At 53.0% G+C, this 27,959-nt stretch overlaps 1 protein-coding gene across 1 annotated transcript; it reads left to right on the top strand.

Annotated features, from left to right (window-relative positions):
* The first annotated feature begins 53 nt into the window (after nucleotides 1–53).
* Plod1 (procollagen-lysine,2-oxoglutarate 5-dioxygenase 1) lies at nucleotides 54–27,959 on the top strand. The gene is made up of 19 exons (XM_052178128.1): nucleotides 54–217; nucleotides 4,777–4,868; nucleotides 5,849–5,985; nucleotides 6,354–6,517; nucleotides 8,126–8,238; nucleotides 9,226–9,289; nucleotides 10,724–10,821; nucleotides 11,761–11,862; nucleotides 12,578–12,709; nucleotides 14,921–15,042; nucleotides 16,830–16,934; nucleotides 17,110–17,235; nucleotides 18,088–18,229; nucleotides 19,400–19,513; nucleotides 20,726–20,791; nucleotides 21,790–21,894; nucleotides 23,075–23,221; nucleotides 25,555–25,680; nucleotides 27,125–27,959. The coding sequence occupies exons 1-19, from the start codon at nucleotides 142–144 to the stop codon at nucleotides 27,278–27,280; spliced, it is 2,187 nt and encodes a 728-aa protein (XP_052034088.1). The 5' UTR covers nucleotides 54–141; the 3' UTR covers nucleotides 27,281–27,959.

The raw sequence follows: 27,959 nt of genomic DNA, 5'->3' as shown, positions 1-27,959 counted from the left end.
CCTTCCCCGAGGCGGGCGGAGGAGCGCGCGGCACCGCCCCCGGGGCGGGCCCAGTGCGTGGCAGCGCCCGCCGGGCCCGGTCGCGAAGTTTCCAGTTCAGCTTGTGTCTCGGTGCCGGCGGGTCGTTCCCGAGACTCGGCTATGCGGTCCCTGCTGCTCCTGGCCCCGTTGGCCTGGCTTCTTCTGGTCCAGGCGAAGGACGACGCCAAGCTAGAGGGTGAGGACGTGGCGACGGAGCTGTGCCTGGCCATCTTCGCCGAGGACCTGGGTGTCCAGGCGACCTGGGCTGGAAGGGCGGGGGAGCTGGGTTGGTCATCTGTCCACTTGCCCGCGGGTGACTCCGATAGATCACTTCCTCTCATGGGGTCGGGATTTCTAGGTTTGTGCGGCGGGCAGAGGAGGGGACAGCCGAAGGACACTCCCCACTCGCGCGCCCCCTACACTCCTCATTTGGCGCTCAGAGGAGTCCATGATCACAATTCCCATAATAAGGAGCAAGACTCCTGTTTATCGTACGTGACCTGTTGCAGCCTGGCCTCACTAGTTAAGCACCCGTTAAACACATTTGCTGGAAATGTTTCCTTATGCTAACCCCATTTTCCAGCGTCACAAACTGAGGCTCCAGAGTGGATCGATTTCCCCAAGTGCACATAGCTTGTGGGCATTGGAAAATGGCTTCATCTCCCTCTCCATCTCCTGAGCTCAGCTATGAGTTCTTGTTATCTTTAGGGTAAGGGGATTTGGAGTGAAGGAGGTAGGTGGGAATGCAGCGGGGAGTGGTTGGTCCCAGGTCAGTTGGCCTCCCAGCCAAGCGCTCATTCTATTTCTCCAAGGGCTACTGGATTCCTAACTGTGTCCCACTATCCCGAGTGCCCCACTATCCTTCCTGACCTCCCACTAACCTGTCCTCCCAGCCCTTGCTGGTCTACACCACCCCCAATATTGCTGTCTGAGACTTCCCCTCCTCGGAGGACAGACTGTGGACCACCCAGACAAGCAAAACCAAACCAGCCACATTCTCCAGGACATCCTGTTCCCTCTGCCCATCCTGCTGGAGACCTGGGAGCTGGCCTGAACCTGGTGGGTGGTAGGAATGTGGAGGGCTCCCGGTGGGTGAGCCCTGTTGGTAAGAGCGCTTGCCTAGGTTGCATGCAGCCCGGGGTTTGATCCCCAGCACTGCATACACTGAACATGGTTGTGCATGTTTGTAACCCAGGGAGGTTGAAGCAGGATTATCAGAAGTCTAAGGTCATCCACAACTACACAAAGGGATCAGGTCAGTCTAGGCTACGTGAGACCCTAACCAAAAAGGAAAGGAAAGGAAAGGAAGGAAGGAAGGAAGGAAGGAAGGAAGGAAGGAAGGAAGGAAGGAAGGAAGGAAGGGGAAGGGAAGGGAAGGAAAAGAAAGGAAAAGAAAGGAAAAGAAAGGAAAAGAACCTGGCTTTGAAACCCATGTGCTGGGAACCGCAGGTTTTGGCAAGCTTGCTACATCTGTGCTAAGTTATACACAGGGTCACGCCTTCTACGCTGGTGATGCACAGTTTTTGAGAAGCTTGGTATTCTAGACCCAAACACAGGGTGGCAATACCTCCTTTCTAGAGATCACAAGAGATTCCTCAGATGAGACCAGTCCCTGAGTCCCATTACAGTCAAGGCTCTGGGCGTTTTCTCTCCAGGCTCAGATCAGCTAGTTTTTTCTGTAAGGTCTAATCTAGCATCAGAGAAAGACAGAGAAGAGACTGTGATAAATCTGACCACGGGGTTGGTAATGTATGTAAAGGCAGGCCTGGTCCACCCAGTGGCGGGAGCCTGGAGCCCAGTAGTAGCCGCCTCTTCTCATCTCACTTTCTCCTGCTTCCGATAACACGTGCTCGGATACTGCCGACCATCCCAGTTACAAGAGCCTCCTCAGCTGCCCTCTAGGAAGCCCAGGGTGGGGGTGTCAGAGATGCTCCCCACTGCTGAGGACATGATCCCCCATCTTTACCCAGTAGTGGCAGGTGAGAGGCGGTGCCTGAAGGTCCTCAGCTCCTCCTCTCGGAAGGGCACCCCTCTGTGCCGAGACTGGAGGCATCACCTGACAGACACTGAGTTCGGTACTTCAGATACTCATTGGGTCTTCACAGTAGTCTCTGAAAGAGGGCTCCTTTATCTGTACTTCCTGTGGTGGAGTTCAGGAAACTGAGGCACGGGAAGGCCAAATTCCTCGCTGAGCCAACTGTTCTTAACACTTGGCTCCACCACGGAGCCTCTTTCATCTCTGCTGACTGGGGTCACGGTTTGCCCATCTGGGGAAATCATTACTGGACTTTGGGCAGCAGGAGGGGGAGGACTGAGCTTTCAGGGTGCCAGGTCCGTGTGGCCCTGCCGGCTGTTGAACGGACAAAACAGGCCGAGGGGGTTGGGGTTGGGTGGGGTGGGGGTGGTGTCCTGATAGAACCCATACCTCCTGGTGATACTTCGTGGGTGGCCCAGAGCGGTGGCCTTGATGGTGGACTGGAGAGGGTACCTGCACTGGGGGCGGGGGGTGGGGGACTGGAGAAGCCCCAGTGGTCTGGATTCTATCTTCAGTCAGCTGTTCTACCATGCTGGGTGCTGTAACAGGTCAGGGGTGTGAAGGTGTGGCCGGGCCGTTGTGGTGCGCACCTTTGATCCCAGAACTCGGGAGGCAGAGGCAGGGAGATCTCAGTGAGTCCGGTCTACAGAGGCCAGCCTGGTCTACAGAGTGAACTCCTGGACAGCCAAGGTACATGCTGGCCTATGATACTCTTCCTAACCCCCTTTTGGCACAAGGGCTTCAGAACTGGTGACTGGATTGGTTCTCCCCACCTGCAGGAACACTTACGTTTTCAGGCGAGAGTTGGCTGTGGCCGCCCTTCCCCTCATGTGAGATGTAACTGCCTTCTCTGGACCCCTGGGGCCAAGTGGGGATGGTGCTTCTCCACAGCTGTTTATAGCATCCTCTGCTCCTGCCCAAGCCCCTGAACCCACCCTACTGGGTCCTGCCAGGTCCTGCCAGGTCCTGCCTCGCCCTCTGGCACTGGTCCCTTGCTACAGGAACAGCTTCCTGCCTAAGCAGCTTGCAAGCCCTGGTCTCCTTTGTTCTGTAAGCTCGAACTCCTGATGTCCAGAGGTAGGGGAAGGGGAGGCCTTGCCTGCCTGCTGCTGGCGTGGCTGGATCGTTGTTGTTGTTGTTGTTCTTGTTGTTATTCTTTGCTTGTTTTGGTTTTGAGTGGGAGGTGTTCTGTTCATGTAGGTAAACGGAAGCCCTGGATTCAGGGGCGCCACACCAGCCACTGGATAGTGGGCCTGTCCCCCTGCCTCTAAGGGCAAATGTCTGAGTGGGAATCACAGGGGTTGATAGCGAGGAAGGAGAGGAGCACTGTTATGCCTGGTCCTGGGACTTTTGCAAAGACAGAAGCCATCAGCAAGACCCGGGCTGAAGGAAAAAAAATCATACACGGGCTGGAGAGATGGCTCAGCGATTAAGAGCACTGACTGCTCTTCTTGAGGTCCTGAGTTCAAATCCCAGCAACCCCATGGTGGCTCACAGCCATGAGAAACGAGATCTGACGCCCTCTTCTGGAGTGTCCGAAGACAGCTACAGTGTACTCATATAATAAATCTTTTAAAAAAGAAAAAGAAAAATGATACACAAACCATAAAATGAGTCTCCCCTCTAGCCATACAGAGCCATGGATACTGAGCAAGGCATCCCCCTCACCAGTCAGCCCCCCTGATTTCTCTCATGGGGTGCCAAGTGTCTAGCAGCCCTGAAGGGCAGGCACTTTACTGTCCTTACTGCATAAGGGAAAAACTGAGTTCCGGGGGCTTGTCCCCAGTCACACAGTTTGTGTGACGCAGTGCTAGGATCTGAGCTGGCAGGTCAGTGCCCACCCACCCTCCCTTCTCAGGGCTCACGGCCTCACAGTAGGGTCTAGAGGGGCTGTTGGGGGGGGGGTCCCGCAGACGCTGTCTTGGCAGTTGCTTCTAGCACGTTGTGTTGCAGAGGTGAAGTCACCCTGCAGAGAGGTCCCTTGTTAAGAAGGTCGTAACAAAGTCAGACATGTTGAGTATGGCAGTGGATGCTGGGAATCTCAGCATGTGGGAGTGGAGGCGGGAGGACCGAGAGACAGATTCAAGTACACCTTTGATACCTGTTGAGCTGGATATGGGTCTGGGTCACATGAGAACCCTTTTCAAAATGAGAGAAAGGGAGAGGGAGGAAAGGTGGTCCTAGCTACTCCAGTCACAGTCATGGACGGATGGGGGTGGGGGGATTCCAAGCTGGTTCCCACCCCAGGCAGTCTGAACTGGAAACATGGCTCTGGGAGAGTCAGCCATGCAGGTTTGGGGAGCACCAGACAGTATGTCCACCCTTGGCGCGTGCGTCAAGAGTAAGCGGCCTCTGAATTCTGTGCTTGCCATCCCCAGGCGAATGCCCAGAACTGGCCAGAGAGATCCTCCCATGGTCAGTGCTCCTGGCATCCTCCCGTCCACCCCCATGTGATGCCTGTACCCTCTAAAGCCAGAGACTTCGTTTTACAAGGCAGGGTGCACCCCTATATTCCCATTGCTGCCTGGCATGTTTGTCAGTTCCTACACACAAGGACCTAGTGGGGAAATTGGGAAACAAGGGCCACACTTCTGTTTTCTCCTTAATCCACTAGATGGTCCGTGGCCTAGCCCGAGCCCTTGGCTGTAGTGCTGTGATGAAGGCCACCGTTTGGGGCTCGTGACCCTCATTCCCCTCACCATGCCCTCCTCTGTCCACAGACAACCTTTTGGTCCTCACTGTGGCCACAAAAGAGACCGAGGGCTTCCGCCGCTTCAAGCGTTCAGCTCAGTTCTTCAACTACAAGATCCAGGTGAGGGCTTCCTGGGTAAGGCAGAGGCAGGGTGTGGGGTGTGTAGATGTGTGTGTATGGGGAGTCCGGGGGCTGGGACAGCTCCTTCCCACTGTTAGGGCTCTTGGGACAGATCAAGAGGAGGCTTCCCAGAGGCTGAAGAGTGAGCTTGAGTTAGGATGAAGGGCGGAGAGTGAGCAGATTCTAGGTGAGCGAGAGGGAGAGTGGAGGCTGGAGAGATCCGGAGTGGTACCCGGATGGCAGCATGCCCAGGCCCCGCTGGGAAGGCTAGTGGAGACGGCAGCACCCGGGAACCTGCATTCCCACAATCCCCTGGGGCATCTTGCAGCGGATGTGGTCTAAACATGTGCTCTGGAGTGTGCGCACTGCTTGTCTGCCAGGCATGGGCTTTGTGTCATCTTTGAACAGTTGGTGGGGCCTGCCTGCCGGAAGTCAGCCTTCGCCTCAGTGAACGGTTCTGAGTGTTGGGCACGGGGACAGAGATGTAACCAGCCTCGCTGTGGCCTGTACCGAGCTGGGTATGAACCCAGGAAGAGAGTGCAGCGGCTGCCACGGTTTGGGATGGAACGGGGTGTTACTGCAGGTTTATCTAGATCCAGGGTCCCAAGTGTCAAAGGGCTTTATTTTCCCATCTCCAGAAACAGGCTCTCTCCGTTTTGGTAAGGTGACTCCAGTCCCAGACTCCTACACCACAACCTTTTCAGCCTCAGCCAATCCTGACAGCCTCGCCTTAATTTTGACAGCAGTCCCAGGGAAGACTCTGATAGGCCTTGTTTGGGTTATATGCTCAAAGCTCTAGCTATGGGAGGGGCTGAAGGAGGACTGGGATGTAGGGATTGGTTCTGCAAGGTCACATGACCACCATGGCATCACCCAGCATGGTTTTCCTGCGTTGAGTTAAAAGGAAGCCAAGATGTCCATGGCCCAAGCTGGGCAGAAGAATTATTTCTCTCCCAAAAGCTGGGTGCCTCTCTCTGTAGTCACTGGGCCTTGGGGAGGACTGGAGCGTGGATGGAGGACCAGCAGCAGCAGGCGGAGGACAGAAGGTTCGGCTGCTGAAGAAGGCGCTGGAAAAGCACGCGGACAAGGAAGACCTGGTTGTTCTCTTTGTTGACAGGTGAGTGTGCAGGGAATCGGGTCTGTCCTGGGCGTGCAGAGTGGTGTCGGGGGCGAGACCCCAAATGAGACCTTTCCTAGCCATCAGGAGGCTCCTTGCTTAAGATTACCTAAGGGTCAGGAGACCCCAGAGTATGTCTCTCTGATGTAGGCCGGTGCTCCGCTTGGTGAGGCGTGAGCTGCCGAAAATGGCGGATGAGCCAGTTTTAATACGACATGGAAATGGGGCGGACTGCAGGGTGTGGTGGTGTGCAGATCTGTCTCCCAGATGGTGGCTGGCGTAGAATGTGAGGGGGTCCCATCCCCGTGGCCTCCTGTGAATGCTCTCTCTGGAGGTGCTTCTTCTTCTTCTTCCTGATCTGGCCACAGCTATGACGTGGTGTTTGCCTCGGGACCCCGGGAACTCCTAAAGAAGTTCCAGCAGGCCAAGAGTCGGGTGGTCTTCTCCGCAGAGGAGCTTATCTACCCCGACCGGAGGCTGGAGGCCAAGTACCCCACAGTCCCCGATGGCAAGCGGTTCCTGGGCTCTGGAGGTAAGGGGTTGCGTGCAGGGTGTAGCATCCAGTGCCTGAGGTCACTGTGGGTCATGGGTTTCAAAGGCATACTGTCTCAAAGAGAGCCTCTGGGATGGGGCGGGGGTGGGGTGGGGTGGGGGGGGTGGGGTGTGTGTGTGTGGGGGGGGAAGTCCTTACTCTGTTGAAGAGCCATCTTGCTGTGCTGGAGAAACTGAGTCACCCCTGACACTTTCACCTTCCACATTACTTCTGCTTCCCAAAGAACTCTAGAGCCCAGTGACTAGGGGGCTACCTGAGACCTTGCTTCAAAAGACTGGACTAATGAAATTGCTCAGTGGGCATATGGTTGAGTAAAATATTAAAAAATAGAACTGGCCGGGCGGTGGTGGCGCACGCCTTTAATCCCAGCACTTGGGAGGCAGAGGCAGGTGGTTTTCTGAGTTCGAGGCCAGCCTGGTCTACAGAGTGAGTTCCAGGACAGCCAGGGCTACACAGAGAAACCCTGTCTCAAACAAACAAACAAACAAACAAACAAAAACCCGAAAAAGTAGAACTGGCTTGTTCCTGTGCGTGTGCCTCCAACTCTCTGCCCCGACAGCCTGGCCGGCCCTGCACTGACTGGCAATGGCCAACTTGATTTTAATCTCATGGAGACTGACTCTGAACTCCACAATCTCTCCCGCCAATTCACTAGGTTCCCATTGGGAACCCACGCTTCAAATCCTCCATGGCCTTTGTGGGACACATCTGGTAATCCAAACTTTGCCGCCATACCTTTCTGTCTTGAACCCAGATGCGCCACTGTGTGTAGGAAAACACAACACAAACTTAGTTCAGAAACAATGGTAACTTAAATCTCTGGGCAACAACTAAAACCTAATCTCGTAAGCCTTATTTTTTTTTTGTTGTTGTTCTTTTGGTTTTTTTTGGGTTCCATGGCCAGCCCTACATAGGCGGTGCGATGCCACACTGCCATCCCAGAATTGGAGATGTGGTGGCAGGAGTTCATAAGGTCATCCTTGACTGACGGATAAGAGTGAAGCCAGCCAGAGCTACTCGAGACCCTTTCTCAAAAACAATGAAAACCCCCTGTATCTCCTTTTCACGCCTACACCCGCCCTCCTGGGCTTCTTTCTCTCTTGGCGCTGGGCCTGGCCCTCAGCTCTGTTCAGTCCCATGGGCCTCACCCTGCCTCAGAGACCCAACATAGTCGGGGATGTGGGGGCGGGTGGGGGAGGGCAGTGGTGCCTGTGCATCCCCTCCCTTCTCCCAGGAGCCCCTCTGGGCCTTTCTCTTCATGCCAGGGCTCAGACCCTGGAGCACTGTGTGACATTTTTTTTTCATTCTCCTTCTCTGATGCAAGTTGCTCAGATCATCCTATAAAGGGGGATCCAAGGATCCTTCCAAATCTGCTTTCTAGGGGCCTAGGGCTAAGTGGGTACAGCTTGGCAGGCCCCGTTGGTCTTGGGAATGCTGGTCTGGGGGCCTTGCCTGGCTAGCTTGCCTCCTGCCTCCCCTTAGTCGGAAGAGCTTATGGGTAAGGCAGTGGGAGGCGGCAGGCAATGGGGGAAGCCGGCTCAGAGGCCAGAAGCTAAGCGTCTCTCTCCATCCCCACTCCCTCCCCAGGTTTCATTGGCTATGCCCCCAGCCTCAGCAAACTGGTGGCTGAGTGGGAAGGCCAGGACAGTGACAGTGACCAGCTCTTCTATACCAAGATCTTCTTGAACCCGGAGAAGAGGGTGAGAGGCGGTGGTGGGTGGTCTGGGGAGAGGGGTCTGGGGAATCCTGGCGCTGGGGACAGCCCTCCGGGATCTGAGCCGATGGGTTGGTGGCGTCTCAGTCCATTTGGACTTCTGTAACAAACTGCCACAGACTTGGGGACTTTAAAACAATGTGGCCGTTTACAGTAAATGGACTAAGGAATTAGCTTAGCGATGAAGAGCGCCTGGTGCTGTTGCACGGGGCTCCCAGCTCTCCCCTGCAGCCACACGATGGCTCACAGTTGTATTGCCCGTTCCAGGGGGATCTGATGCCAACTTTTGGGTACATGTGCCTAACTCATTTACATACATGCAGGCAAAACACTCATGCATATAAAAATTAATAAAACTTGAAAAGCCAGGCCTGATGGTGTATCTGTAATCCTAGCATGTGGGAGACTGAGGCTGAGATCATGACCCAACCATCCTTCATGCTTTCTAAGATCCTGCCTCTGAAATCAGAAGTTAGTGTATTTTCTTTTTTAAATACAAAATGTATTTAAATGCCCCAAAAGGGCATCGGATCTCATCAGAAATGGTTGTGAGCCATCATGTGGGTGCTGGGGATTGAACTCAGGACCTCTGGAAGAGCAACCAGCGCTCTTAACCGCTGAGTTGTCTCTCCAGCCCAGGAGTTAGTGAATTAAGGAATGAAAACAGTACTGTTAGCATCTCTCACAGGATGTTGTGAAGATCAGATTCATATGTGTACATAGGAACCTGGGCCTGACACTGCCACATGGTGGTGACATTATACTCAGCGTGTGCTGTCATGTGGCTGGCTAGCATCCTTATGGGTGAGCAGGTTGCTTCCTTAGGTTCCTGTGTCTTGAGACTCCCCTGTTCTCTCTGAATAGAGCCAGGATGTGGCTGGTGGGGGGGGCAGGCTCCCCATGCTGGGTGTGCTGGGGACCTGGCCTTGGCTGGGGCCTGTCCCTGCTGCAGCCCAGGCCCTCCCTCTTGCAGGAGCAAATCAACATCAGTCTGGACCATCGCTGCCGAATCTTCCAGAACCTGGACGGAGCCTTGGGTGAGCAGTAGAACTGTGAGTGGGTGGGGCCGGAAAGGAAAAAGGGACTCGGTGGGCTCTGAAAAGGGAGGGGTGGGGCCAGAGAGGAGAAGAGGGGGCGGAGTCTCAGAGTGCAGGAGGGGTGGGGCCAGAGAGGAGAGGGGTGGTGTCTCAGAGGGGAGGAGGGGTGGGGCCAGAGAGGAGAAGTGGAGGCGGTGTCTTAGAGGGGAGGGGCGTGGGGTCAGAGAGGGGAAGAGGGGGTGTGGTCTCAGAGGGGGTGAGGGGTGGGACCTGAGGGGGGAGGGGAGCTGAGGCAGAAGGTTTGAGATTTCTGTCAGAAGGAAAACCAAGTGGCTCCTCCTCGGTCACTGTGCCAGGCTGTTGTCAACTTCCTACCCGGGTCGCCAGAGACCCTCCAGATGTTTTCAGGACAAAGTTGCGTCTCTCCAAAGGTGGGAGAAGGGCAGCTGTTTACTTACGAGGAGGCAGTAATATCCATGACAGGCACCTGGCCTTGCCTGGCATGTCCTCTCAGTACAAGTGACCCCTTTTCCTCTGGGCCCAGAGCTGGTGACGACCTTGCTACAGATCTTCCTGATTGTCATACACACCGCATTCAGGGAGGCCCCTTGTGTCTGCAGCTGGGATGTTCCAGTCTTTCCTGCTCCTCCCCCTCCCACTTCCGGCTCTAATGAGTCACCACACTAAGGACTGGGGTCACTGTGGCCTCTGTGCTCCTTCTGTTCTGTTGTGTCAAGTACTTGCTGGCCACACATTATCCCCAGAAGGGATTTCAGGGCTGGGAAGGTGGCTCAGTGGTTAAAGGTGCTTTTTACCAAACCTTGAAGACCTGACTTTGAGCCCCATGGCTGAAAGAGAGAATCTTGGTGAGGTGTTCTCTTACCCCCACATATATACAACCCACAGACACTAAAGAGATGAACGAGATTTCAATTTTAATTTCTGTGATGGAGTTTTTCTATGTAGTCCTGTTTTGGAACATGTTCTGTAGGCCAAACAGGCCTTGAACTCAGATATCTGCCTGCCTCGGCCTACTAGGGTTAAAGGCATGCCTGGCTAAATATTTTTAAAGACGCCTGGCTGGAAGGACAGCTCAGTGGTTAGAGACTCTTCCAGAAGATGGGAGTTTGGTTCCCAGCACCCATGTCAGGTAGCTCATGGCTCCAGGGGATGCCTCTGGCGTCCTTGGGCACCTGCATATATGTGCACAGACACACACACACACACACACATACACACACATTTATGTGCACATACACTATGGACACGCACACACTAAAAAAAAAGAACAGAACTAAATCTTTAAAAACAAAAAGAAGGAGTTTACAAATGGGGAAACTGAGGCTTAGAGGGTGAAGCGACTTTGGCAGAGCTGAGAGGCCTATGAGCTCCTGGTCTCGGTCTCTCTGCCACTGTGCTGTCTGACCCCCCCAGATGAAGTCGTACTCAAGTTTGAAATGGGCCACGTGAGAGCACGGAATCTGGCCTATGACACCCTCCCAGTGGTCGTCCATGGCAACGGGCCCACCAAGGTACGGAGGGGCCCAGCCTTGGGGGCAGGGGGTGGGGAGTGTGGGAAGAAGCCAGAGTCCCAATTCTTCTACTGTGACTGCACCCTGGGGGCAGTGACACTGTTTGGGGTCCTCTGATAGAAGCTTGGCCTGGTGTCCTGTTTCTCTATGGTGGTGGTCAGGACCACAGAACCCACCCAAAAAGGCCACTGTTCCACCTAGACGTCGAGAGAGATTCCAGAATCATCTTGTGCTGTCGTGATACACCAGTCATTTATTCATCTAGTGACCATGTATCAGATGCCTGCACCAGGGACCAATCTGTCACACATAGAGAGTTGCTGTGCTCGTGGCATAGTGGAAGGGGCTGGGGGGCAGATAGTGGCAGGGGACAGCAGCTCCATGGTCCCAGAGGACTGGTTTGTGGCTCATAGTCTGTTTGCCAGACACCAGCTTTAGAATCCTGTGGGGAGGAGTGGAAGAGAGCCAAGGGCAGACATGCAGATAGATCTGAGGCTGGGGAGTAACTCAGGGGTAACTGCTTGCCTAGCATGCCTGCGGCTCTGGGTTCGATTCCTAGGGACTGCATAAACCAGGCACGGTAGTGCATACTGATAATCCCTGGACTAGGATCAGGAATTTAAAGTCATCTTTAGCTACAGGGTGAGTTCAAGGCCAGCCTGGACTGGTTGAGGTTATGACCCCTGCTTCCCCCACAAAGTAAAACAGAAGAAAAAGAAAAATGCAGATCTTGGCTTCTCCCAGCTCTGCTGCCTGGACTCCTGTGAGGGCAGGTATCTAGGAATCTGGGTTTTTGTAAGCCCCAGCTCCTTCTGCAGGACGGACCGTTCCTCCCCCACCCCAGACAGTGAAAGATGGCAGGCAGGAAGAGGGGATTTTTGGCAGTGGGCTGTGTAGCCGGCTTGGCTCCTCTCCAACCTTGCGCCCGACTCCCAACAGCTGCAGCTGAACTACCTGGGCAACTACATCCCTCGATTCTGGACCTTCGAGACGGGCTGCACCGTGTGCGACGAGGGCCTGCGAAGCCTCAAGGGCATTGGGGTGAGGCCCTGCAGGAGCTGAGGGGGCAGTGGAGGGCGGTCCCATGGGATGGAGGAGAGGACAGGACGAGGTGATCTTGAGGAGCGTGGTGCTTTGGTGAGAGGTGAAGATTGTCTGTCTGTTATGGGGTCACCTAAGTCCGGCCTTCCTCCTGGTGGCCAAGTCCACTTCTCCGTAGCCCTTAAATATGTCCCTGTAGCCGCCTCCTGTGCTGTGAGCCCTTGTCATCTTTTTTGGCCTCAGTTGGAACACAACATCAACCAGGATCTGGTGTCATGCTGTCTGTTGGCCTAGGGAGGAGCCTGGGATCTGGTTGTGCCTTTCTTTCTTTTTTTTTTTTTTTTTGTTTTTTTGTTTTTTGTTTTTTGTTTTTTCAAGACAGGGTTTCTCTGTGTATCCCTGGCTGTCCTGGAACTTACTCTGTAGACCAGGCTGGCCTCGAACTCAGAAATCCTCCTGCTTGTGCCTCCCAAGTGCTAGGATTACAGGTGTGCGCCACCACCACCCGCCTCGGTTGTGCCCTTTCTTAAACAGGCCTCACTGTGTGTCCTGCCAGCCCAATGCCTGCATGGCCCGCTTCCCTCTGTGCCCCGGGTCTCTAGCCTCCCAAGGCCATGTGCCTGTACCTCAGGTTTCCTGGGGCTGTGGTAGGGGCTCGGTGGCAGTGACTAGACCCTGCTTGACTCTTGTTCCATTCTTGTCCTTCCCTCTGCAGGATGAAGCTCTCCCCACTGTCCTGGTCGGGGTGTTCATTGAGCAGCCCACACCATTTCTATCCCTGTTCTTCCTGCGGCTGCTGCGCCTACGATACCCCCGGAAACAGATGAGGCTCTTCATTCACAACCACGTGAGTGGAGACTGCCCTGCGGGACTCAGCCCGAGGGCCCAGCCTTGTGAGCTGGCCTGAGACCTCTCTGAGGATCTCGGGGAGTCTGGGCCAAGCGGAAGCAGGCAGTGGGCCGTGTCCCTAAATCAGTGGGCTGACTAGGTCAGGCGGACCGGGGTTGCCACCCGGCAAGATGGCTTTCCTTGGTTGTGAGACCCGGGGCATCAACCTTTAACTGTCTCCTTCTGTCTTCTCACTAGTTGAATTGAGGTCAGAACTGTGGTACCCACATAGAATGGCTATGAGCATTAACAAGTTAAGTGAAGTGCATGGTAGAGTAAGGGGATCGGGAGGAGCTGGCTAGCTACAGAGAGGGCGGAGATGTGAGGTTCGTAAGTTCAAAGCCAGCCCTGGGCTGTGCAGTGAGCCCTCTCCCATTAACAAAAAAGTTTTATAAAGGGGCTAGGTAGCTTAGTTATAGTATACTTGCCTAGGGTGTGGGGGCCGTGAGTTCTAAATATTTTGATTTTTAAATTTATGTGTATGTGTGTGTGCATGTACACGTGAGAACAGGTACCCATGTGTTGGACTCCCTGAAGCTGGAGTTGCAGGTGGTTGTGAGCCATCTGACTGACGTGGGTGCAGGTCTTCTGGGAGAGCAGCATTTATTCATTCATTTATTTATTTATTCATTCATAGTTTTTTTTTCTTCTGAGGCAGGGTTTTTCAGTGTAGCCCTGGCTGTCCAGGAACTTGCTCTGTAGACCAGGCTGGCCTCGTACTCAGAGACAGATCCGCCTGCCTCTGCCTCCCGAGTGCTGGGACTAAAGGTGTGCCCCACCGCTCCCGGCTCAGCAAGGACTCTTAACGGATGAATAGTCAAGTCTCTCCAGTCCTGAGCCCCTAGGTTTTACCCATAATAGTAAAGTGGGGGAAAGGTTGCCGTTCATTCACAGATAGCGTGTAGTGGGTAACCTTGGCTCTTAGTTACCTCCTTGTTGCTGTGACAAAACACCATGACCAAGGCAGCTTACAAAATAAATTATAAATTCACTGGGCTTGTAATTCCAGAGGGTTGGTGTCTGTGATTGTGGAGCAGAGGCATGGAATTGCCGAGAGCTCACATGTAAAGCCACGAGTGAGAGACTAGGAGGGACTGTGGAAAGCTTTGGACATCTCAAAGCCTGCCCCTCCCCACCCCTCCCGCAACCGTAACACGCCCCCTCCAGCAGGGCCACGCCTCCTAATCCTTCCCAAACAGTTCTACCAACCAGGAACCAGCTATTCAAACACATGAGCCTACACGGGGGTGAGGGTAGGGGTAGGGGGGTGGGCAGGTAGGGGGGTGGGGGGGCCGATCTCATTCAAGCCACCACACCTTGACTGTTGTCAGTTTTGCGTCCTGTCTCCTTAGTGCTTCCGGGTTTGATTTGATGATGGTCAAGTTGGGTTACCATTGCTTTTGCAGCTTCAGGGGACTTGGGTACAATCCCGAGCCCTGAGCTCTGTGGGGGAGCAGGCCTGGTGGCTCAGCACTGTTCTGGTTGGGTTAAAGCCTTGTCTCTCCTCTGTTTTGATGTGTCTTTGACTAGCCACGTCTTATTTAGTCTATGTGGCCCTTGGTCCTCTCTAAGCTCTGTTCAGATGCCTTGTCTGTGTCTCCCCTGTGCATCTTCCAGCTGTAACTAGATGCCCCACACCAGGGACCCACAGTCTCCCACTCAGCTTGGCTCCCTGCCCCATTTACCCACATTCATTTCCAATGTACATCAAGCCCCTGCAGACAGAAAGGCGGTGGGACACGCGGGATAGCATGGGTGGATGGTGATGCCGTTGATACCACAGTGTCAATAGATTGGACATCCCTGCTTAGGTTTGGGCCTAAAAATTCTATTCTCTCCATGTAACCGGGACAGGGGCCCCAGGTGCAGACTGTCATATATGCATCCAGATCCCCTGGTATGCTGGTTAACATGACACCCCAAAGACCATCCGAGTTTCTAGATGTGGGGTCTTTGGGAGGAGGGGCTGTCCTGATGACAGAGCTGTGAAGACGCCCATGAGGCGGGGCTTAGCCAGGGTAGGTGAGCATGACGGGATGGCCAGAGAAGGGCGCCCTGGCATGGATGCAGACGGCAGGAGTGTGTCAGAGACAGCATTCTCTGGCAAGTGACGGTGTGTGTGTGTGTGTGTGTGTTCTGCACCTCCATCTGCCCCTCCTCCTTACCCTAGGAGCAGCACCACAAGCTGCAGGTAGAGCGGTTCCTGGCGGAGCATGGCAGTGAATACCAGTCTGTGAAGCTAGTGGGTCCTGAGGTGCGCGTGGCCAACGCAGACGCCAGGAACATGGGCGCGTGAGTCAGTCACGGCTTCTCCTCGTTTGTTCGTGGCGCTGGGCGGATGGACTGGGCTGGGAATACACAAGGCTTTGTGGTCTCCAGTATAGTCCTGACTCTGACTGGGTTTCAGGGCCCTCTTCTGTGAAACGAGTAGCCTCTGTCCAGCCACCTCGGGGGGCTCCCAGACAGTGTCATGTGGGTTTAGGAGCAAATTGGAGAGAGAGAAGGAAGGCTAGAGGGCACGAGGTAGATCAGGGCTGACAGAGAACAATCTCCCACTGTTTGTTTTATTATTAGACATAAGGTGACTTGGTGAAAACGTGTTTACCTCCCGAGCCCGACCCTCCTGGCAGTGGGAGGATAGGTCGGACCTCATAAAGTTGTCCTCTGACCTTCACAGGCATGCCGTGGTGAGCTCACATGCTAATAATAACTAACGAATAAATAAAACATAGATGAAGACGTAAGAATCCAGTGGTCTAGGTTTAGGGACGTAGCTCGAGTTGGTAGAATGATTGCCTAGCATGCGTGGTGACAATGGAGCCATTCTGTTTGGTCTGAAGCATCACGTAAACTGGCCATGGTAGCACACATCTGAAATCTCAGGCAGGAGGGTCAGGAGTTCAAGGCCATCTTCAGTTCTAAAGCTGGGGCTACGTGCTTTTTAAAAAACGAAACAAAAAACAAAACAAAACAAAAAGCCGAAACTTCCTCTGTCACCAGCTGACTTCCTTCAAACTTCCTGCCCAGTACTGGATGGTAATCAGCTCTGCTGGGCCAGCTCAGCGGATGCTTCGTGCCCCCTGCTAAGCTGTCTGCCCGAGTAGCAGAAAGATGGCCACTGTATAATGAACCAGTGAGATCGAGTTCCAGAAAGATTTTATTTAGGGACACTGAAATTTGACTTCCTCAAAGGAAGGTGTAATTTTCTTTTGATTTCATCTTTTTTTTCCCCCGCCTCTCCTAGTCATTTAGGAACCAAAAAACCATTCTGGGCGGAACGAACTTGGCAGTGGGAAGCCTCAGTCCAGGGGCCATTGCTTTCTGGGCCCTGGACTAGTTGAACAAAAGGGATCTTTTTTTTATTTGTTTGTTTGTTTTTGTTTTTCAAAACAGGGTTTTTTTTGTGTAGCCCTGGTTGACCTGGAACTCACTCTGTAGACCAGACTGGCCTTGAACTCAGAAATCCACCTGCCTCTGCTTCCTAAGTGCTGGGACCAAAGGCGTGCACCACCACTGCCTGGCTTAAAAGGGATCTTTTAAGGAAGGTTTCTGGCATTTTGAGGCAGGGTCTCATGTAGCCCAGTCTGATCTAGAACTCACTGCGTACCCAAAGTTGCCGTTAAACGTCAGATTCTCCTGTCCCAAGTGCTGTTACTTACAGGTGTGCTATCATACCCAGCGGCATGCTTCTTTCTTTGTTTTAAATGTGGGGTACTAGAAATACGCCCAGGACCTCATCCATACCAAGGAAGTGCTCTGCCCTGCTGGGTACCCCAGTTTCCATCGCTGCTAGCTGTCCGCTTGCTCTTGAGACTGGTATTGTTGAACCCCATCTGGTGCTTCCCTCACATGAAGCCTTTGCCATTGCCAAGTCTTTCATCCGAGAGCTCAGACACCCGGCAGAGTTGGGCGGGGCACCTTTGAGGTCCCAGCCTGCTCCTGGGTGCCCGTGAGTCCTAAGGCTCTTTCCCACGGTACATCATAAAGCCAAGCTGTGACCAGTACATGGTATCTTCTGAGGAAGCTCTGGGACCCCCGCCTCTCCCTTCCTCTCCCCTTCACCCTTTTCCCTCTCACAGAGACCTGTGCCGTCAGGACCCGACGTGTACCTACTACTTCAGTGTGGATGCCGATGTGGCCCTGACTGAGCCCAACAGCCTCTGGCTCCTGATTGAACAAAACAAGTAAGACTATGGGTGGCCTCCTGAGCCAGCCTGTCTGTCCCCCACGTGGGATGGGGGATGAGGTTTCCGATGAGCCAGGCCTACTCTACCCTAGAGATCCCGTATGCAGATCACTGGTTGTGGGGCTCCTTCTCTTCCCCATCCTCAATCTCGTCTGCACCTGTCCCCTACTCAGGAACGTCATTGCGCCGCTCCTGACTCGCCATGGGAGGCTCTGGTCCAACTTCTGGGGGGCTCTGAGTGCAGACGGGTACTACGCGCGCTCGGAGGACTACGTGGACATTGTGCAGGGCCGCCGTGTGTGAGTACCCGTAGCCTTCACCTCTTCTGGGATTGTGGTACCTCTCCCCTGCATTACTGTTCTGGTTGCGCTGAACCTCAAGCAAAGAGGACTAGAGTCAGACACACGGAAGAATTCCTGAAAGGTGTCTTGGGCTCCCGTGCCCGGGACGGGAGGGGGAGACCAGCACTGTTGAGTTTAGGATTTAACTCGGTAGTAGAACGGGATTTGCAAGGCCCCGTGTTTGGTCCCCAGCACCGAAACAAATGAGAAAGTCCGATTAGATCCAGCCAGATGGCTGAGTGAGCACCTTCTCTGAGACCCATACGGTGGCAGGAGGGAACCAGACCCTAAAAGTTGTCCTCTGATCTCCACCCATGTCCTGTTACTCATACATGCCCAGCCACATGTATGTACACAAAATAAAAACATATAAAAATCATTTGAAGCTGGGCGGTGGTGGCGCATGCCTTTAATCCCAGCACTCTGGGAGGAAGAGGCAGGTGTATTTCTGAGTTCGAGGCCAGCCTGGTCTACAGAGTAAGTTCCAGGACAGCCAAGGCTACACAGAGAAACCCTGTCTCGAAAAAACCAAATCCAAAAATAAAATAAAATAAAATAAAATAAAGCATTTGAGATTAGCACCCTCAAATGAATACCCCACCCCCCCAAACACTGATTATGGCCTCAGGTTCAATAGGCTCAACTCTTGATCCTCCTGCCTCAGCCTCTGGGGTCCTGGGATTAGAGATGCGTGCCAGCACACCCAGTTTATTTATAATCTTGATACAGCCCTTTCTTCCCAGCTCCGGGCTCCCAGGCTTTGAGCCCTCAGCGAGCCTGTGACCCTGTCATCTTCACTCTCTCCCTCAGTGGCGTCTGGAACGTGCCTTACATCTCAAACGTCTACCTGATCAAGGGCAGTGCTCTGCGGGCCGAGCTGCAGAACGTAGACCTTTTCCACCACAGCAAGCTGGATTCCGACATGAGTTTCTGCGCCAATGTTCGACAGCAGGTCAGTGGGGCTTTGGGAGTCGGGGGCGGTGGCATGTACTTGTGCCAGGGGTGTGGCCCTCCAGCCTTGACCTGCACGCTGGGCCATCTTGTCGGTGTAGGGAGGAGCTTCTGAGGGCTCTAGGGTGAGGCTGGTCTTCCTGCCTCAGTTTCCCAGATTCTGGGATCACAGGTGTGTGCCACCACACCTGGCTTGTTTATTATTTTGATAGAGCCTAAAGAAAATCGAACTTCCTGCCTCAGTGTAGTCTGGCAGTTATGTCCAAGAGACTTTGTGTGTCTTCATGTCTCACCTCAGAGCTCTTGTTTTTTTGTTTTGTTTTGTTTTTGTTTTTGTGTGTGTGTGTGTCTATGTGTGTCTGTGTGGGTATCTATCTGTCTGTATGTGTGTGTGTCTGTCTGTCTGTGTATGTCTATCTGCCTGTGTGTCTGTGTCTGTCTGCCTGCATGTCTGTCTGTCTGTCTGTGTGTTTGCCTGTGTGTGTGTCTGTGTATGTGTGTGTCAATGTGTGTGTCTTATCTGCCTGTGTCTGTCTCCGTCTGTGTCTCTGTGTGTGTGTCTGTGTGTCTGTCTGTGTGTCTGTGTCTCCTGCCTGCGTGTCTGTCTGTGTCTCTGTGTGTATGTCTATCTGCCTGTGTGTTTGTGTGTGTGTGTGTGTGTGTGTGTGTATGAGATGAGAGAGGGGCAGTGTGCTGCATGTATCAGCATGCATGTGGAGATAAGGAAACTTCATGGAGTTGGTTTTCTCTTTTTGCTTTGACTTGGGTCCCAGGGATCGCACTTGGACTGTTAGGCTTTTATCCCCTCGCCAGTCTTGGTGCATTTGTTTTAATGTAACACCATGCATGTCAGGATCACATCCCTTGGGAGCATTCTTGCCCTACAGGTTTGAGGTTCTAGGTTCAATACCCAGCGTGGCAAACAAGAAAAAAAGGGAGGAAGGGGGAGAGAGTCCTTTTCTCTTAGCCTCAGTCCTCCAGGAAGCCTTCTCTGATCGCATCCCCAGGGTAGGGCTGTGCTGGGTGTGGGGAACCCACACTGTACTCACAGATCTTTAATCTGGTTGAATCTAGCTGTGGGGAACTGCACTGAATCCCCCCCTCCCCCACACACACACCCGGGGTGTGCAGGGTTAGGAAGCTTTTCTATCTATGCATCAACTCTCCATAGGAGGTATTCATGTTCCTGACGAACCGACATACCTTTGGCCACCTGCTGTCCCTGGATAACTACCAGACCACCCACCTACATAATGATCTCTGGGAGGTGTTCAGCAACCCTGAGGTAAGAGCTGCGTGGTTGGACCTGGGCTATAAGTCAAAGAGACTGCAGTTGGCTGGTCTTGTCAACCGGGAGACTGCAAGACTGCAGGACCTGTCTCCCGCTCTGTTCTAGTATAGAGGGACATGTCGCCACCTAGTGGAGCAGGGAGCTATGACATAATGGAGCCCCCTTTTTTTTAATTGAATATCATCTTCATTTACATTGCTATGGTAAAACTTTTCCCAGTTTCCCCCCTCCCCAAAGACCCCCAACCCCTCCTCCCTCCCCCTGCCTTCATGTATATGCCCCTCCACCTGACACACTCCCACCTCCCCCCCCCTCAGTTTCCCTTTGTTGGGGCCTCTGTTGAGCCTTTACCTGACCAAGGACCATTCCTCCCACTGATACCCAACAAGGTCTTCCTCTGCCTCATTTTTGGCTGAAACCATGTGTGCCCCTTGGTTGATGGTTTCGTCCCTGGGAGTCTCAGGTGGCTGAAATCATTGTTCTTCCCATGGGGCTGTAAACCCCTTCAGCTCTTCTGGACCATCCTCCAGCTCCTCCATTGGGGACCCCATGCCCAATCCAATAGTTGGTTGCTAGCATCTGCCTCTGTATTTGTAAGTCTCTGGCAGGGCCCCTCTGGAGACAACCATTGCATGCCCCTTTTGGTATACACTTCTTGTTGTCCTTAGTAGTGTCGGAGATTGTTGACTGTTTATAGGATGAATCCCCAGGTAGGGCAGTCTCTGGGTGGCCTTTATTTCAGCCCCTGCTCCACACATTGTCTCCCTTATTGCTCCTGTGAGTATTTTGTTCCCTTTCTTAGAGGAACCTTAGGGCCACCCTTATTTTGGATCTAAAATGGGTCTTCCCTGACTTGACTCACCCCTGAGGGTGGTGCATTGCGCAGAAGATGCAGCAGTTGTGACAGTGTGTGACTGTATACACAAATGATGGGATGTGAGCTGACATGGGCATCTTTACATGCCTGTACATAGATACAGATACACACATGTACACATAAGTGCACATGTGAGATCCCATGTATCCCGACAACACTCCCACAGCCTGCAGGCACATGTAGTTTGCCTCTGATGAGGTCATACCTGCTCCTGTTAGGAGCCCGAAGGCTGAGACTCTTCGGGGGCCACCGATGCTGTTATACTTGAGGTGAACGCAGCTGACCTGGGGCAGGCCTGGGAACCCCATTCCGTGTTGTGTTCCCTACAGGATTGGAAAGAGAAGTATATCCACGAGAATTACACCAAGGCCCTGGCGGGGAAGCTGGTGGAGACGGTAGGGGCTTCATAACCCACACATGATGTGGGAGTACATGAGGGTGGAAATTCAGTATAGGGGGCAGGGGTGGGGAGGAGTCTGTCTGTCTGTCTGTCTTTCTGCCTGCTCTGGCAGTACCTGGGGTGGATTGGCCCCTCTCCTGGCAGCACTTTCCAGCTGAGGTCTGTAGCTACTTTGACAAGAAGAACAGACCTGCTGGGCATGGTGGTGTAAGCCTGTAATCCCAGAACTCAGATGGTGTCTTAGTGAGGGTTTGTATTCCTGCACAAACATCATGACCAAGAAGCAAGTTGGGGAGGAAAGGGTTTATTCAGCTTACACTTCCACATTGCTGTTCATCACCAAAGGAAGTCAGGACTGGAACTCACACAGGTCAGGAAGCAAGAGCTGATGCAGAGGCCATGGAGGGATGTTCCTTACTGGCTTGCTTCCCATGGCTTGCTCAGCTTGTTTTCTTATAGAACCCAGGACTACCAGCCCAGGGATGGCACCACCCACTAGGGGTCCTCCCCCCTTGATCACCAACCGAGAAAATGTCCCACAGCTGGATCTCATGGAGGCATTTCCTCAAGGGGGGCTCCTTTCTCTGTGATAACTTCAGCCTGTGTCAAGTTGACACAAAACCAGCCAGGACAGATGGAGATGGAGGCAGAAGGATTGTCTCCAGGCAGAACCTCTGAGCCAAGAGTGAGGGATGGGGCTCTCTCTTCTCCCTCACACCATTAGTCTCTGCCCAAGGTGCACGTCGCAGGCTATGCTGGTAGCAGCAGCCGTAACCTTGGCTGGGAAGTCTGTCTGATCTCTGTCTTTCTTCAACCCCTCAATCAATCTGACAGCATCCACTGAGCCCTTGACTCCTCTGGGACACTCGAGAGTTCCCCGAGGATCAGGGAGTGGGCTGGGGGTGGGGGAGACTCATGAGGAGCCCCACAGGGGTTCCCGAATTTTTAGGAGGACATGCTGGACCCTCATGATGGAGTCCTCACTCTTCCCAGCCTTGCCCGGATGTCTACTGGTTCCCCATCTTCACGGAGGCGGCCTGTGATGAGCTGGTGGAGGAGATGGAACACTATGGTCAGTGGTCCCTGGGGGATAATAAGGTGAGGCCTCAGACGCCTGGGAGGCTGCAGGAGACTGCTCTTCTAGGTTCTTCTCCTGGTTACCTAGCCAGTCTGCCCAGGATTCTTTATTTTCAGGGTGCAGGCAGGCAAGGTTTAGAAAGAGGGTGTGGTGGTTCCCAAGTGGACGCTGCCAGTAGTGTGGCTTTGCGCTCCCTTAAAGTGAGGTTCAGAGTTTTTATTTCCTGGCTTGTCTGTTGACAATGTTTGAGCTCCCTACCCCAGAGCGAGCATTTGAAAATGGGGGGAAATGAGCCAACGTGGTCCAAAGGGGGTTGGGTACCAGGTCCACGTTCATCAGACGTCTGTTGCAAGTGGCGTGGTGAAGGTTGTCCAGACTCTATGCCTGCTCGTGACCTGGGGACTTTTGGCATCGCCCTTAAAGATGTGCACGTTTCTAGATCTCTGTGCCTCTGACTGACTGAACTCTGACCCTACAGCCAGACTAACTGAGCGTGTTACCTGCCCAACCTATTTATTTCTGGGAAGATCTCTGCTTTAGTGACAGGGACAGTCGTGGTCTACAGGACCTCAGTGAATGGCAACTCCTGTATCTATGCCATTTTTAAGGGACTTAAAATACCACGTAGCTCAGTGGCAGGACACCCGCTGAGTGTCACAGACACAGGACACAGGACACAGTGTCACAGACACAGACACAGGACACCCGCTGAGTGTCACAAGACCCTTAGCTCAGTTCTCAGCACCAAAGACAAAACCCCCGAAGCACCCATGCAATGTCTCCTAGTTTCTGAGGGTCAGCATCCAGGCCTTTCCTGGGTCCTCTGCTTGGGATCTCATAAAGCTGCAGTTTGGGGCGGGGGGGGGGGGGGCGGGTGGTGTGTGTCTGTGGATTGAGGACTCATTATCAGCTCCTGATGTTATTGTTGGAGCAAGTCCGTTCCCTGAAGCTAGAGAACAGAGCCATGACCTGCCTGCTCAAGATTCTCGGTTAAAGGGCTCGCCTGATAGATCTGACCACCCAGGATAACCTCTCTGTTGATTAACCCAAAGCCAATGGATTAGGATGTCTGCAATGCCCTTTGTCATATAATGTCTTATCCTGTACCAAAGTCATGGGGAAGGAATGGGTCAGAGCCAGGGTGTCAGGGCGTGGGAGTCTGGGCGCCATCTTAGATTCTCTTTCTGTCGACACTTCCAGGACAACCGCATCCAGGGTGGCTATGAAAATGTGCCCACTATTGACATCCACATGAATCAGATCACCTTCGAGCGGGAGTGGCACAAGTTCCTGGTGGAATACATCGCCCCCATGACAGAGAAGCTGTACCCTGGCTACTACACCAGGGTGGGTTTGCCTGGAGGCGGGGCGGCGAATGGGGGGTGGCGGGCACAGTTACAGCTTTAGGGAGAGGCTGGATGGTTTGGTCTCCAAGGAAGACTAATATCTCCACCCCATTAAGTGAGGTGTGAGGGGGAGTGTATGTGTGTGTGTGTGTGTGTGTGTGTATACACAGAGCCGCTGGGTAGGGCCTTGAGAAGCACCCATGGATCTAGCATGCTGTCCTAGGCTCCGACTGTGCCTCTTGTGAATCTTTCCTTTGTCTGTCTGTCTGTCTGTCTGTACTGGGAATTGCATATAGGGCCTCACATGTCTAGACAGTCATGTTACCACAGAATTACATCCCTAGCTCTCTTAATTTTGTTGCTGTTTTGTTTTTTGTTTTTTAAAAAACCAGAAATAGGTCTTTTGAGACAGAGTCTCTATACAGAGCAGTCTGGCCTTGAACTTGGGGTGATCCTCCCTGTTTGGCCTCCCGAGAGCTGGGGTTACAGGTGTGAACCACCAAGCCTAAATATTGGCTTCCCGGTTTTCTTTTTTATTTTGAGACTCGGTCTCACTAACTTGCTCCAGCTGACCTTGAACTCACTTTGTAGCCCAGGCAGGCCCAGGACGTTAGACTCTCCGGCTTCAGCTTACATAAGCATGTACCTTCTGGTTAAGTGTTCTATGCTTTTGTTTATTTGTTTGTAAATTTATTGCTTGTTTTGCTTTTTAAATTTTTTTAAGATTTATTTATATTTTTTAAGATTTATTTATATTTTTTAAGATTTATTATATTTAAGTACACTGTAGCTGTCTTCAGACACACCAGAAGAGGGCGTCAGATCTCATTACGGATGGTTGTGAGCCACCATGTGGTTGCTGGGACTTGAAGTCAGGACCTTCGGAAGAGCCGTTGTCACTCTTACCCGCTGAGCCATCTCTCCAGCCCTTAAAATTTATTTTTAATTATCTGTAGCTGTGTGTGCTTAGATATGGGTGTTTGAGGGGGCCAAAAGAAGGTGTGGGATCCTCTGGAACTGGAGTTACAGATAGCTGTGAGCTACCGTGTGGGTGGTTAACTGATCCTGGATCTTCTGTAAGAGCACCATGTTCTCTCCACCACTGAGCCATCTCTCCAGCCTTGCTCTCCGTATCTTTCAACCTCGCCTTTATCATCCCACTAGTCCACCCAAGAAGCCACTCAGCTGGCTGCAAGCCCGTTGAATTCCCCTCCTGTCCTACTGGTTTACAAGTCTGTCTCCATGTCTGCATGCAAGCACTTCATCAACTGAGCTACAGCCTCCCCCCCCCCCCCCCCCCCCCCCGTCTTCTCCACCCCACCCCCTTTGGTGTTTTGAGACAGGGTCTTTCTGTATAGCCCAAGCTTGGCTAGAACTTGCTATGTAGACCAAGCTGGCCTCGAACTTAAAGCAAGTCTCCTGCCTCACAGGCATGTCTGCCTGTTTTAGTTAGGGTTTTACTGCTGTAAACGGACACCATGACCAACGCAACTCTTAGGAGGGCAACATTTAATTGGGACTGGTTTACAGGTTCAGAGGTTCATCCCATTATCGTCAAGGTAGGAACATGGCAGCGTCCAGGTGGGCATGGTGCAGGAGGTGCTAATAATTGTACATCTTCATATGAAAGCCATTGGGAGAAGACTGCTTTCTAGGAAGACAAGGGTCTTAAAGCCCACACCCTCAGTGATCCACTTCCTCCAGCAAGGCCACACCCACTCCAGCAAGGCCACACCCACTCCAACAAGGCCATACCTCCAAACACTGCCACTCCCTGGGCTACTCATCTTCAAACCACTACGCTGTCCTTTTTAATTTTATGTGTGTGAGTGTTTTGCCTGCATGTAGGACTGTTCACCACGGGCAGACAGTGTCTGTGGAGGACACAGAGGTGGTCAGGTTCTCTGGGACTAGACTTAGAGTCTGTGAGCATCACGAGCCGTCCCGTGGATGCTGGAAATGGAACCTGGCCCTCTAGAAGAACACACCTTCTCTGGTGCACCCGGGCCTATTCTCAGGGAATCAGCAGTATACAGAGTGGCCCAGAGAGGGAAAACAGAGTTGGTCTCCTTCCTGTTCCCTCTCTGCCCTCCTTTCCTTCCTCTCTCTTCCTACCCCACTCCCCTTGCCCCTTCCTCCCTCTGCACATTCTTCCTGAGACTCTTCTGTGCCAGCTGCTGTTCCAGGCACCGGAGAAGATAAGTAGCCCCATCCTCTGGGGTGAACATCAGTGCAGATTAGATGGAACCTCTCAGTGCACTCTGCCTTTTCCTGGCTCTTCATGCCTCTCTTGACTGATGTAGGCTTTCTACCCCATCCCCTGCCCTGTCACAGGCCCAGTTTGATCTAGCCTTCGTCGTCCGCTATAAGCCTGATGAGCAGCCTTCCTTGATGCCCCACCATGACGCCTCTACCTTCACCGTCAACATAGCCCTGAACAGGGTTGGGGAAGATTATGAGGTGAGTGAGGGCCTCAGGCCTTGGAGGCAGGGTGAGGGAGGAGCCAGGCTCCAGTGAGCAAAACCTGGTAGTTATGACCAAGAGTCCGAGGGCTCAGAGGGAGATGGTGCTAGGTATTCGGGGAGGGCTTCCTGGAAGAGTGGATCAAGGCACAGCCTGGCAGATGGAAGTGTCTTCACAGGAACCACGGCACAGACTCCAGAAGGTCAGGGCAGTGTTTCTGCATCCCTCCTTCTTCCTCAGGAGCCCTGTGTCCTGTAACAGGTTTCTTCACCTCTGTTTCCTTCTGTCTTTGTGTGAGTTGTAAGAACACGTGAGGCGGACTCAGGTCACGGCTTATCAGAAACCCCAATAAATACAGCACTGGTGAGGGGCTTGGGGACTCTCGTCATGAGAAGGAAGAAAGTTTATTTGGGAATGTGGAGACTGTTAGCCTTGGTCTGGGGCACAAACTTGTGGCTGGAAGAAAGCACTAGGGAAACCAAGAAGGCATTGAGGCCAAGGAAAGCCATTCTGAGGGCCTCAGCTCGGCCTCTGTGTAGGCCCAGTGAGTGACCTAGCTTGGGCCTCCATCCACACCTGTATGTGATTAAAAAAAAATGTATTGAGAGATGGTCACCAATCTTGGGTTCACTGTGGTACTATATAAACCAGGCATGGTGGTACATACCTGCCATCTCAGCACTTAAGAGAAAGAGTCCAGAAGATCACGAGTTCAAGGTCATGTTTGGCTATATAGTAAGATCCAGGGCGTCCTGAGCTATCTGCGACTCTGTTTTCAAAACCAAACAAAGCTACAGGAGCTAACCAACCATGGGACCACTCAGACAGTTTATAGCTAATTGAAAGCTGGCTAGGACCACACCTAAGTGTCCAGAACACAGTTGTTTTGAGACAGGGTTTCCCTATGCAGCCCTGGCTCTCCTGGAATTAGCTCTGTCTCTAGCTTAGATCCACCTTTTGAGACCCCCCCCCAAGCAGTCCTGAGCTAAATGTAAGAATGAATATATGTAGATGTTGTGTTTCTTTTTCAGACAAGGTCTCATGTAGCCCTGGTTGGCCACAAACTTGGTATGAAGCTGAGGCTGGCCTTGAACTCATAATTCTTCTGTCACCACTTTTTGAGTGCTGGGATTATAGGCCCACACGTAGCTAAACTCTCTGTGTATACTCTTGTTTATCCCCATCAGCTATCTATAGAAGCAGAACCTGAGGTTTAGAGGGAATTACAAACTTAGAAAAGGGTGAAGGATGGAGGTGACCTTTGCCCGGGGATGCATGACTCTGAGGTCAGGCCCTACATCAGTTACTGCTTTCTCAGGCATCCCCAGCTCCTCAGCACTGATGAACCCCTTGGCCATGATAGAACAGAGGCCTGGGAGCTGACTGGAGGGACAGGGGATGCGGACTGGGGAAGAACTCACGGATGCTTCCTCTCTCCCAGGGCGGAGGTTGCCGATTTCTGCGCTACAACTGCTCTGTGAGAGCCCCAAGGAAAGGCTGGGCCCTCATGCACCCTGGACGGCTCACACACTATCACGAGGGACTTCCCACCACCAAGGGCACACGCTACATTGCCGTGTCCTTCGTCGACCCCTAACTGCCCGGTGCCTGCCTCTGTTCGACCTATCTCTTCATTGACAACCACTGCCTAGCAGCCCTTGGGGGCCGAGGAACCCAATTCAACCTCTGATTCCTGAACTCCTGTTGCTCTTGAAGCCGCCAGTTGAAACAGTCGGATGCAGGCCAGAGATGGGGCGCCCCCTCCAAGACTGGGGCTGCCCGTGGTGCTTCCACTAGTCTCGGGAGATGGGGATAATGTTCATCTTCCTGTAGTTCCCAGCCCCCTTTCTTCCTCTGACTTTCTCTGGGGCCAGACTTCTGATGGAGCTGCCTGGGATGCTGGAGAGTCAGAAGCTTTGCCTAGAGTACCTCTGAAGAGCTAGCCCCCCCCCCCCCCCCAGGATTCTGTTTCAAGTTTCAGTTGCCTCCGAGATCTGGGTCAACCCACCTACCCCAACTTGTCTCCACCCCTGAACCTAGGACTGATGATGCCCTCTCTTCCAGGTTTTTATCACCCGAGCAAATAGTTGTCTCTATTGAGACTGTAACTCGAAATCCTCCCAGAGGGGCAGGAAAGGCATATGTGACAATGCTTGGTTCTCTACTGACCCTGCTTGGGGGAGGGGCATGTGTCCACACTGTACTGGGTCACCCTGTCCCGATGCCTCTGGAGACAGGGGCAGAGATGAGAGTTCTATTAAATGTTGTTCAAACCA

This window comes from Apodemus sylvaticus, chromosome 3 (assembly GCF_947179515.1).
Source record: "Apodemus sylvaticus chromosome 3, mApoSyl1.1, whole genome shotgun sequence".
Classification (NCBI taxonomy): Eukaryota; Metazoa; Chordata; class Mammalia; order Rodentia; family Muridae; genus Apodemus; species Apodemus sylvaticus.
Note: the sequence above shows the minus strand (reverse complement) of the source record. Positions and strands in the feature narration are given on the sequence as shown.